Raw genomic sequence first — 13,144 nt, forward strand, 5'->3', positions numbered from 1 at the left:
TCATTTCAATTATTAAATACTTACCTTCAATCCCTAGCTATATCTCCCTAGGTGCGTTAGCTTCTCCAGATATCTTCAAGTGCCGGAATTCGGCCACCTCCTCTACTGAAAACAGACTCAGGTTAAACATAGTACAATGTTACCTAATCGGAAATCAAGAACCGTAAATCATCTTACTTTTCATACAGTTATGAAAATATTAAACGATGAGCGGGGTTGGGAGGTGGGAATTAAATTATAGCAAGTAAGTATTTAATAATTAAAATGAATTTTATTTCAGAAACTTTGTTTTAATGTCATAAATACATACCTGCTATCCCTAGCTGATTTTGTAGCTATGGCGGGAGGTTCTCGTTATATTTTCCCATCATAGCAAAAACCCATAATCAGGTTTTTCAGCCAGAGATAGTAGAAATGTGTCCTCATACAATCTTCGTTAGTACAGTATTGTACTTAGTTTCTGAATAGGACCAGTACATTACGCCATGGAAGAAACTACTGTTTGATCAACCACACAAGGACTCAACATATATAAATTGTCCTGTTGACACTCAAGAGAACGAAGATAGAATGAGTAAAAGGTAGTCGGATTCCTACAGAAAGCAGCTTGAAGCACTTCAGAAAGTGGAACATTATTTATATAGGCCCACGAAGCCGAAATGGCTCTTAATTAATGCGGTCTAATCTTAAACAGGAATACATCCCTAGATGAGAGAGATGAATACGCCTTCTTAATAGTCGAGGCTACCCAACGAGAATACGAGGCCTCAGACACATCCCCCCTTTTAATGGAATGAAAAGTCTCTTACGAGAACCTCGAATAGACTACTCTTAAGATAGAATTTTAACGCCCTGACTGGGCAAAGAAGTCTATCATCATCTTCATATCCACAAGTATTAGAAAGATTTGGAACTTTGAAGGGTTATTAGCCATAGAGGCAAGTTGATTTTAAGCAAGGAATCCTGGCTGACATAACAAAATTACAGATCCAAATGATAAAAGCCATAATAAGACGAAAAATAGTCTTAAAATATATATTGGGACTGTTAATAAGCCGCTGAAACAAAGGTTCATAGGAAGCTCAATAAGCAACCCAATAACACAAGTCAAAACCTATTAAAAAAGGTAAATGAACGAAAAACATAATGTTGACGTTTCATAGCTTGTATCAGTATAAATATGTCACTCTGAGATATGAAATTGACCTGTGAAGAAGTTTCCTGAAAATAATTGTACAGGAGTCTTAAAAAGGTCGTAAAACCATAATCACATGGTTCATTGATTGATTTAATATGGTAAAAATATGAACATTACATAGTTACTACATAATACAGACAATATAAAATATATTATCACAGCAATATACATAGCAAACCATGGAATGCACACACAATACCAAAGATAACACAAAAAAGAGAAAAATGATTTTCACTTATTTCCATTGTGAGCCTTGATATTGGTGGCAGTAACCATGAAACAGTCATGTATTAGATATTTAATAATGTATATGTATCAAATATGTACTGTTTAATACAGTATAATTCTGATTAAGAATGAACAAATATAATCACATGCTCATTATTATCACAGAAGTTGCTTAAGAAAGTTACACACTGCATGTGTAGTTAATGAACACACTTTGTAGCATACTATAAGTTTAAGAATAATTATGAGATCCTTGCATCTTAATGATCATAAATAAGACTTAAAAATGTATCACAGTATTTTAACAGAACATACTAAAAATTATACTATAAAAAGCTATAAAGACTCTAAAAACTGTTTCTTGATGGCACCCTTGAAATTGTTAGGTTTAGTTACAGCCGTGATGTATTGAGGAAGATTGTTCCATAAACAGATACATTATATGTAAATGTTTTAGAACCAAAACTTCCTACCTTTGGTTTGGAAAAACGACCAGAGTCTTCAAATGTAAAATTTTCAGCAAAATGATCAGATTCTGGCTGAGTTACCATATTAGACCTAGAACAACGATTATGTACGCCAGACACTGGCTTAAAATTCTCACCCATATACTCTGGTGCAAGGCCATTTTTAACCTTATGTACATGACAAAGTTTGATTTTTGTTCTACTCGTTTTGAAACAGCCAGCCAACCTAAATGTGAAAACTGTTCTTGACCAACATGTGATCTGTTATCCATATTCAGAACAAACCTAATCATCTTGTTTTGTGTAGTTTGAAGCCTATTCTTAAGTGACTGAATAAGACCAGGTTACCAAAAAGAGCAGGCATAGTCAAAGTGGCACTGTACAAGGGACATGACAAGGAGTTTTCTGGTGTGCAATGTTAAGAACTTACTATTTCTGTATAGGAACTTTAACCTTGAGTTTGCCTTTGTAATAATTGACCTAGCAATGGTTTTACCAGACAGGAACTGGTCCAATATAGCACCTAGGTACTTAACAGAACTTGATGGAGTAATTGACACATCATTGCAAGAGACGTTTAACTGAGGATTTGACCTTAGTTTGGGCTTTGAGCCAAACAATATAGATTCTGTTTTACCAAGATGTAGGGAAAGTTTATCGTCCACTAACCACTCACTTATAAGTTCGAGATCGCTAGAAAGAATGGATTCAATTTCTGGAATGTGTTTACCAGCTACCAGGATGCCAGTGTCATCAGCATAAAGTAAAATGTTATTTCTTACCACAGCGGCCATATCATTCACATAAATTAAAAATAAAAGGGGACCTAAATTGGAGCACTGAGGAACACCACATGAGATGGAGGCCTCGGAGGACATAGTACCCAACACGTCAAAACCTGATGGCGATCGGAGAGATAGGAGGTGAACCACCTGACTGCGTCACTATGGAGACCAATAGCCTCAAGTTTCGTGATTAAAATACTATGATTGACGGTATCGAAGGCCTTCTGTAGGTCTAACAATATCATACCAACCATCTTACCTTCATCCATCTCAAAACGAATATAATCAGATAAATGGGTAAGGCAGGTGTCTGTAGAGTAGCCACGCCTAAATCCTGATTGATAGCTATACAGAAGCTTTTTGTCATTCAAGTAACCTTCAACTTGGTCATAAATTACTCTTTCAAGGATCTTTGAGATGATACTTAAGACCGAAACCGGTCTGTAGTTTTCAACCTCGCCGTGGCGTAGTGAATATGGTGTCCGCCTAGCGATCGGGAGGTCATGGGTTCGAACCCCACTGGGAGCGTTTCTTTGATCTCCTCCAAAGACACAAAGTATTGGTTCTAGTCCTAGGAAACGGACTCGAGAGCGTTTATATAAGCCTACAGCTTTCAATGCAATCGAGCTAAAATAAATAGGTTTAAACTAAACCTCAGTCTTAACACTTTTCTTATAGAGGGGAATAACTCTCGCTGACTTGAGGTCATCAGAAACAGAACCCTGTATGATTGACAAGTTAACAATATGTGCAAGGGGACAAGATATGAAAGAAGCACTATCCCTAACAAATCTAGCAGGAATGCCATCCAAACTTGAGGCCTTATTAGCACTTAATTTATGTGTATGCTTTAAAATTGTATTTTCAGACACAATGGAAAATGAAAAACTGTTTGGCACAACACCTTTAGTAGCGTAGTAATTACTTACAAAATTCTTGCCATATTTATTAAAACTTTTTGGAAGTTTCTCAACAAGTATAGAAGCAACTGATGTATAAAATGTAATTATTTTCCATGAAATTATGGCAAAAACTCACCAAGAAGGCAAGATATTTACAGTTATGTCAAGTGGACGAATGTATAACAATCGCACACCCTGCTGGATCGATTTCTGTGAAATGCATTATTGACGTTGTTCAGTATTACACTGCGATCTACGATCGCATTACGATTACTATTAGCGTTCGATGATAAACAACGTTCTTCGATTAACTTTGCATATACATCCACGCAATTGTAAAAATACTGCCGCGCAGTACTAATTCGACAGAATGAACTGCAAGACAAAACGTCCATCAGGGCGTTGAGACGACCTGGTATGTGTAAGACGATAGAAAAAAATTTTATGTTCTTTCATAGAATGAAAAAGTTCCTGGTTTCCAGACACAAAGAGTGATAAAATGTTCATCTCTGTGTCTGGAGGTAAACAACGACCGATGTGTGTTAGTTGAAACCGTCGGATTACTATCGTTTCGTCTAATCCCCGTTTCGTCTAACTTATCGGTAATCACAGATGTGAAGTCGTTTCGTCAAACCGATGTGGTCAGTTCGTCTATGTGTGAATTTGTATTGTTATCTGGTTCACACTATGCCTTCCTTTGCGATTACTAACTAGAGTAATTATTAAAGACGTTATTTACTCAAAAACACGCGTGGCTTGTGTTTGTGAGTTGTTTGGTATTACAGCCTTTTGAGTTGTTGTTCGCACATAGGTGTATTGGGGTATAAATAAAATGTTTCACAACGGAATCGTGAACATGTTTTTATTTTAAAGAAAAACAGCTTAAAAAAAAGAATGCTTGCTTTTCAAGATGTTAATGTGCAATACTCTTGTCCGCTCATTATGCTTAGGATCAGATAAATCCTAAGGCACTTTTCACAGTTCTCCTCGTTTTGGAATGTCTTATTAGCTGATTCCAACGATTGAAATACTGGTAAGACAGTAGAACCAATAGGAAGGCGTGTATCAATGCGAGAAGCATCCTTAAAATGCCTGTTGGAATCAATTTTTCGGACCAAATTTCCGTGATTGAGATTGTCGAATTAGTAGACATCTCCGCAGTTATTAGGCAATAATTATCACTAAGATTTTGAAATATCATTTCATAAATCCGATTAATTGATAACAATTATTGATCCGTGACATCATTGGAATCTGCCTCTGAATCGGCTTCATTGTTTACAACACCAGAAGTGTGCAAATAATCAGTGGAAACAGAATTGCAAATACTAGACCTAGTATCATGTACCAGATTGCGAGTTTCTGATAATGATGAATGACCATCCATTAAATCAACCATCTGATAATTAAAAATCAGAAGAATATGGTAAATTATCAGGATTGATCGGTACAAATTGCCCAGACGAATATTGAAGCCCTAACGTGTCCGGATTCGACGGTGTCGGAGCACGAGGTACCCCAAAAAATAGCGTAGCCGATATCCGTAGAGCAGAGTAAGTATCTGAAGTGGTGAGACAAACACCATAGACAAAGTCTGCGAATACGTACCAGTCTAGCAACATTTGTTAATGTTAAACTGGAAACTGGATCTGGTACATAGGGTACCGCAACATTACAATCCGAGACAGGATAGTAATGTGTAAGATAAGAGTAGTCATAGCGAGACTGTCTACGTGAGGCATGATGACGAGCTTATACCTGCAAAGCCGAGAAATAGATCGAATGCAATGGAAACGACGTCTCGTAGAGTAACATCTCCTAGAGTCTTGAGATGATCGGAATCGATCAAATTGACGCCGTAAATGACGGTTACTCGATAAAGGAGACCGTGTTAGACGTCTACATATATTGTCGGTACTAGTTGACGACCCAGATGCCTTTGAAGAAGAAGAGGATAATAATCCGATGATGAATATCGATGTCTCTTCTTGATCTATGACCGGTGCCCGGTGAGCGGTAGTATTGACCGGTGACCGGTAGTATTGGCCGGTGACCGGACCGATACCACGGACCGGTGATCGAACCGGCCCAGGTGAGTTACCCGGTGACGTACCGGTCATACTATGATCAGTGTTGTCACCAGGCAATGACCGTTTGGCGTCTGTAGTCCTTGACCAATGCCATCGGGCATAAACCGACTGACGGTTGTCACTAGAGCTTTAACGATTCACCAATCATTCGATTCGATTCGATTTCGATACCAAATGGTCCGATTCGATTATTTTCGATTCGATTCAAATTAAACCATTTGCTGCTTATTTTGCAAATTGTTTCATGTTTGGTTTGTCCAGAACATGAATTAATATGTTTGGTATTTGTTATTAACTTATTATGTTGTAATTTAAAAACGCAACATTGTTTTATAAGTAATAAATTTATTGAAAAAAACGTCCTGTTGAGTTATTCTTAAATAACATAAAATGCACAATGTATCACATGTATTAACAGAAAAAACACATGTCAGTATAGAAACAACTTCCAGTTGCCTTCTTAACAGAATGCACACAGTTTTGGAAACAAACCATATGGGTAACTTACGTCAATAAAAACACGTTTTGCAAGTTTCCTTTGCATCAGAACCTTCGCGAAACCCGAAATGTTCCCATACTTTTGATTTTAATTTTGACGGTGCGTCTTTCGGCGTGGTTGAAGAAGCCATATAACCGGTTGATGTAATGCTCAGCATGTTATTCATTCATTCATTCATTGGATGCCATATTGGCTATTGACCAGTCACAAGACGTATTACAAATGACAAGAACGTTTAGACGACGGATTTGGAAGGTGAGGTTTAAAATGCGGATCAATCGGGATTGCAGTGAATCGAATCGAAATTGGCCGTATTGGTATCGAAATCGAATCGGCGGCGTTGAACCGGTTTTTCGATGCATCGAACCGAATCGTTACAGCTCTATTTGTCACCATATGGTCTGATATTGATCGACTTTCTAACGAAGTTAGCATAGTAAGATCTCCATCTTGCCCTATACCCGGTGAATGATGTTGCCATTCTAGTCCGTAGACAGTGGTAGGAATGATAGGAGGATTATCCTGCACCAAATGCTGATTCTCCGGTATAGAATAATGACTTTCCGCAAAGTCAACACACTGATAATTAAAGCCGGAAATAGACGGTGAATTATCAGAAGTGACAGGTACATCATTTCCAAAGGAATCTTGAACCAAGTGTCACGCATAGACGGTATAGCAGCCGGGGTTTCCGACTAGGAATAGAATTAGATACCCTCGGTGCAGATAAAACAGCCGTTGCGGTGAGATGAACACCAGAATAGAAGGGCTGTGAAATCGGATCAGTCACTGCAACATGTGTTAACATCATAATGGAAACTGGTGCATAGGGTATGGCGACATTACAATCAGAAATAGGATAGTAATGTGACCGGTCATAAAAGTCGGAACGACAATGCTTCAATGAAGCTTGTCTACGACCTTTATTCCTGTGATGCCGTGATCTAGAACAGCTACGACGGCGAGAGCTAGAACGGCTATGACGGGAATAACGTCGCCTCGAGTATCGTTTCCGTGATGATCGATGATGATCATATGGATGACATGAATGAGGACTGCTCGATGAATAAGAGCGTGTCCGGCGTCTACGTCTACCTCTATTATCGGAACTAGTCGACGACGAATGTGCATTCGATGACGAAGAAGTGGAATAATCCGATGAAGAAGAACGTCTGTCTCTGATCGTTAACCTGTGACTAGCAACTGTTGACCGGTTAATGATCAGTGTATGTTGACCGGTGTACGGTCACCAGTCAATTGACTGGTGACCTGTAGTACTGACCGGTGACCGGTCACCGGACCGGTCATCAGTAACATATGACCGGTGAACGGTAGTTCGGACCGATGACCGGACCGGTCTCTATTGACCAGTGACCGGTGGGTCTGACCGGTGACCAGACCGGTCTATGTTGACCGGTGACCGGTGGTTATGACCGGTGACCGGACCGGTCTCCGTTGACCGGTGTTTCTGACTGGTCAATGTTGACCGGTGACCGGTGGGTCTGACCGGTGACCGGACCGGTCCCCGGACCGGTCAATGTTGACCGGTAACCGGTGGGTCTGACCGGTGACCGGACCGCTCTATGTAGACCGTTGACCGGTGGGTATGACCGGTGGGTATGACCGGTGACCGGACCGGTCTCCGTTGACCGGTGTTTCTGACCGGTCAATGTTGACCGGTGACCTGTGGGTCTGACCGGTGACCGGACCGGTCAATGTTGACCGGTGACCGGTGGGTCTGACCGGTGACCGGACCGCGGTAACCGACAGGTCCGGACCGGTCCCCGGTGACCGTTCCGGTACCCGGTGACGTACCGGTCATGAAATGACCACCGTAATCACCGGATAATGACTGTGTCCCGGACCGGTCCCCGGTCCGATACCCGGTGACGTACCGGCCATGAAATGACTAGCGTTATCACCGGATAATGACCGTATGGCAGTTGCCAATAGGTCTGGCATTGGCCGGTGTCCTTGACCAATGCCATCAGGCAAAGACCGGCTGACGGTTGTCGCCATAAGGTCTAATGTTGATCGACTTATAAAAGTATGATCGCCATCCTGCCTGATACCCGGTGACTGATGTCTGCAATGTGTCATATGTGGTCTTCAAAGTCACCGGGTATTAATCCACTCTTGTATCTGCGACCATCATGTGGTCGATTAAATGAAAGACAAGAGCAAAACATATTCAACAATAAAAATGGTTACAGACCAGATTATCATACGGTACATACAATCATTATTTGCCCAAATTGAAAATACTTAATATTCTCTTATTATTATTGTAAAAGAGAAAGTCAATAGTACCTATAACCTATAATACGACAACAGAAGATCGTAAATTAAACAAAGTTTAATTCAAAACAGATTGTCATATGGAAAGTAAAATCATTATTGCACACAATGACAAACGATAAACAATCTGTCATTGTGTAGAAGAACACTTATGCACGATCATGACCAATGCCATCATGACTGATGCTGCAATTGATCATCTGACGTCTGCTGTAAAGTCACCGGAAATTTCTCATCTGATGAAGATTCATCTTAACGTTTTCTGCAAGAAACGTTCTGCGACGGATTGCTTTCTGCCACGTCGCATCGTCTTACGCACTACAAACAGAACATTTATGTTCAAAGGAACAATAAGTGCATAACAAACAAGTCTTGTGGGAATCCCACGAAGCCTTAATATGCCCACACAAACCTCTAGTTTGTAAACTCATTCTTATTCTGAAAGTAAAAAAGAAGAAGAGAATACGCGTTAGAAAACAATGTAAAAAGAACAAAATTACTGAAATAATCAGTTAAACAAAGTATTCACAATGTACAAAATTGTCAATAACTTGTTGACAAAAATCACGAAATCCTCGTGCTCAAATCATGAACACATGGAAAAACCCGGAAAAAAGTACAAGAAAAGATTTCTGAATGAAGCAGAAACGATAAATTATACAATTCATCAATTTCAAACCCAATTCCACCACGCAGAATTGAGCTAAAAGTCCAAATTTAAAGCCGATAAAAAATGGCGATTTGCACGGTGTGTTGTCCAGAAAAGTAATACGAGTTACGGTTCTTGATTTTCGGTTAGGTTACATTGTACTTTGTTTAACCTGAGTCTGTTTTCAGTAGGAGAGGTGGCCGAATTCCGGCACTTAAAGATTTCTGGAGAAACCCACCTGGGGAGGTATAGCTAGGGATAGCAGGTATGTATTTATGACATTAAAACACCAGTCACTCGTGTCAACCTGTACACTTGAAGGAAAGTTGTAATTTGTATTGATATGGCTCCTTTGAGGTAAGAATTATAACACATTGTAGTCATAATAGTTATATTGATCAAAAAGTGAAACAACACGATACAACCATACATCACATTACAAAAACTGTATACAAATACGAATATTTATTTGCAGTCAGACCACAGGGCCATAATACATACAGTTTATTTTCATAATTATATAAAATAACCTGAATTGTTAAAGAATACAAAGTCATATGATGAAACACACGCATACACTTTCGTAGAACAAATACTGCTATACATTATAATACCACCAAAACATGGACTTACTAATAATTAAATACCTATAACATGTACATGTAAGCATGCAAAATAGTAACATACTTATAAAGTAACCTAAGAATCAGTATTTTATATCAGATATAAATAAACAATGCAATACAACCATGCAGTATTAAAACGAAAGCTAATTTGCATGATAATTACGTAGTTGTTTTATTATATTAGCATGCACATACACAAATTTTGCAATTAAAAAATATGTGCTTGTCATTTTCATCTACCATTAACATATTGAACAAACGAAACAGTTTTCATTTCATTCAACCACTGCGGAATAAACAAATCATATCTGTATTATACAATGGGCACTGCATAAACACAGGGTACTCATCTTCTACAATATAAACATGTCGCATAAGACAAAATTTACAGTATCTATGATCACGTATATAACATACAACAAGAATATCAGTGAAACTGATAGATGCTCCCCGATGATGCGCTATGTCAATCTATGTGTCAAAAACCACCTAAAAATCTATTATTAGCCTCGAGGACATTGACCCCAGTGACCTCAACCTCATCAAAAGGTAGAGGTCCATGCAAGGTACCTACATACCAAATATGAAAGAGATCGGTGAAGTTTTGAAGGTGCTTTGAGAAACTGTAACAAAAGTGTGATGGAAAAATCTATTATTAGCCTCGGTGACCTTGACCCCAGTAACCTCAAACGCCATCAAAAGGTACAGGTCCATGCAAGGTACGTACATGCCAAATATGAAAGATATCGGTTAAGAATTGAAGGTGCTATGAGAAACTGTGACAAGAGTGTGACGGAAAAATCTATTATTAGCCTTGGTGACCTCGACCCCAGTGACCTCATCAAAAGGTAAAGGTCCATGCAAGGTACCTACATGCCAAATATGAAAGAGATCGGTAAAGAATTGAAGGTGCCATGAGAAAGTAGTAAAGAAGGACAACTGGCAACTATATGCTCCGCCGAAATTTTATTTCGGTGAGCATAACAATAAGGAAAAATATGAAAAACAACGAATTTCAAGAATAAATGCTACGACAGAATCACGAACACTGATAATAAAATGGCTTTTGTAAGGTGCATGAAGACAGCGAAATGAATACTGCAAATCATACAAGTCACAGAACATATAATTGACAATTTTTCATTTATGATTCAGCTATAAAGGTGCCATTATGTCACTATATCGCTCATCTGACTGTTGTTTTTGTCTATAAACTTGAACTCTCCTGGCCATTTAAGAGAAGTGTTCACTATGAGCAAATAAGGACAAATTTGCCTGTGAGTTGGGTATAGCATATTTTGAAATTCACGGTGGAGGTCAACCAGACGATGTTTTATGCCAAATTTATAAGCTTTCCTTTTGGTTGCCATCGCAACCAGATTTATGCATGGAATGCATTTCATTTAACAACTTTGAAAGAGGTTCATGCAAGAAAACTCGTGCCATGTTTCATTTAGATTGGCACAGAGGTTAGATGTTGTTTAAGTAAAAAATGTTGACCCATGACGGACCCAGACCATTTACAATAGCTCACCATGAGCACTTTATGTTCAGTTGAGATATAATACAAAACAATTATTGCATAATAATACATATTATGTGTTTACTCGCTCAGTCTTTAATAGAAAAAAGCATCAAAAGATGCAATAGTAAGTATTCAAAGTTCAGATGAACTTAAAAATATAGATCATTTAAGTATCACATTAAACTAACCCAGCTTAAGCAAATCTTTGTTTCATATGAAAACATTTTCTTCTTATTCCATTCATTTAAAAAGAATTGTAGGTAAAAGCAAAAGTGTGACTGTGACATCTGACGGGCCGACCTTTTAATGCACTGTATAATGCTGTTGAATTGTTCACATATTTCAGAATTTACAGATTCAAAGCCTTGAAGTCTGCTAGCTGTAAAAGCACTAGAACATTTGTGGGAGTAGCCATGGAAAATGTCATGAAAAAACGTACATTTTTATAGTATCCACTTTATCTGTTTAGGCAATGTTCTTGTAAATTACATGCAAAGTCATAAAACACGTCTTGTGGAGGGGTTTCTAAGTAGCTATAGAGTGATAATGCGGGATCGTTTCTTCCTTCTGCCCCAGTCATTTGAAAACCATACCAATGGCCATGGTCTGCAAAGAACCAAAGAAATAATGTTGATGTTCCTCGAGCAGAAGTTTGAACTTTAGAATAAAGCTTTTGACATTTTTCAAATTCTAAAGTCGTATCGTCATGATCTGTATTTCTTTTAACACAGCTGTCATTGTCAATGTAAAACTTTCTTACACTTCTTAACTTTAACCCAGATTCATTAAAATAATAGGCCCTTCCAAACTTTTCAGGATTGCATGTGCCCACTTGAGGTACAGGTGGTTCTGGTTCAGTAACTTGCAATGACATTGATTCATTAATTAGATATTGCAAAAATAATCTAATGTCATCTGACAATATTTCATTGTTGCTTATTAAAGACTCGCAAATTAAATCTCTTAGTTCAAGTGCAAACGAACGAGTTTCAATAACAATACTATCATTTCGATCATTTTCAATATTAGGGCTATTTAATAATTGTTTAATTTTGTAACAATATGCAGGGGGTACAAGGCTTGTAATGTACGCTGTTGTGGCTAGCTTTTTTAACACATTTGAATATGAAACTTGTTCATTATCACTCATTTGATAAAATCTTTCGAAGGAACCCAAAACTTCAGAGGGCAGTGCTTGTTTTAACAACTTGATACGGTCCAATAATTCCTTCTCTGGAATAATTTCATTCTCTTTAATTTCATTCAGTTCTTTCCGAGCAATGTAATCTAAAGTAGTTCGAAGCTTAATCATTTCTTGTTTGCCTATTCGATTCAAATTTTTCAAAAAACATCTATCCATTCTACGATGCAGCGTATTATTAATGCCCAAAGCCTGGTTGTTTCTGTAATTTCCTAATAATTTGAATTCCGAAATCCAACTCCTACTTTTGTACCATCACAGCACAATCTCTTAAGACCATAACCACATACATCACAGGGTATACGGAAATCTATTTTCATGTTTGAAGCCTAACTGAATCAAAAATGTAAATAAAAAATGTTTGATCCATAAACTTAGCCTTATTGTGGCGAGTTTTATACATCTCATTTTAAACTGGCAGTAAGAGGAAAAAGTGTAAGTAGAATTCATAACCATAGATACAAACTCCCACCCTATTTCATCTCCTGCTGCTGTATCCCTACTTAATACATGTATACAAACTTATTCCCTTTCATCTTAAAGTATTCTGCATGGCTTACTAATTGAATTATAGCATTCACGTATATGAATGTCACATTTTACAGGTGCAAAATTTGTGTAAATAGTTAATGTCCTTTGTCTTTCGTGTATGGTCAGTCCATTTTCACTGTAAGTA

At 38.1% G+C, this 13,144-nt stretch overlaps 1 protein-coding gene across 2 annotated transcripts in view; it reads right to left on the reverse strand.

Moving 5' to 3' along the window:
* LOC127872830 (uncharacterized) overlaps positions 1-12,873 on the reverse strand; it is a 118,604-nt gene extending 105,731 nt beyond the window's left edge. For both annotated transcript variants that reach the window (XM_052416249.1, XM_052416250.1), the window contains exon 1: positions 10,281-12,873. In XM_052416249.1, the coding sequence (XP_052272209.1) occupies positions 11,725-12,627 (903 nt within the window). In that variant the 5' untranslated portion in view covers positions 12,628-12,873 and the 3' untranslated portion in view covers positions 10,281-11,724. The remainder of the gene's footprint in view (positions 1-10,280) is intronic.
* Between the last annotated feature and the right edge of the window lie 271 nt (positions 12,874-13,144).

The sequence above is a fragment of the Dreissena polymorpha genome, chromosome 3, assembly GCF_020536995.1.
Source record: "Dreissena polymorpha isolate Duluth1 chromosome 3, UMN_Dpol_1.0, whole genome shotgun sequence".
Classification (NCBI taxonomy): domain Eukaryota; kingdom Metazoa; phylum Mollusca; class Bivalvia; order Myida; family Dreissenidae; genus Dreissena; species Dreissena polymorpha.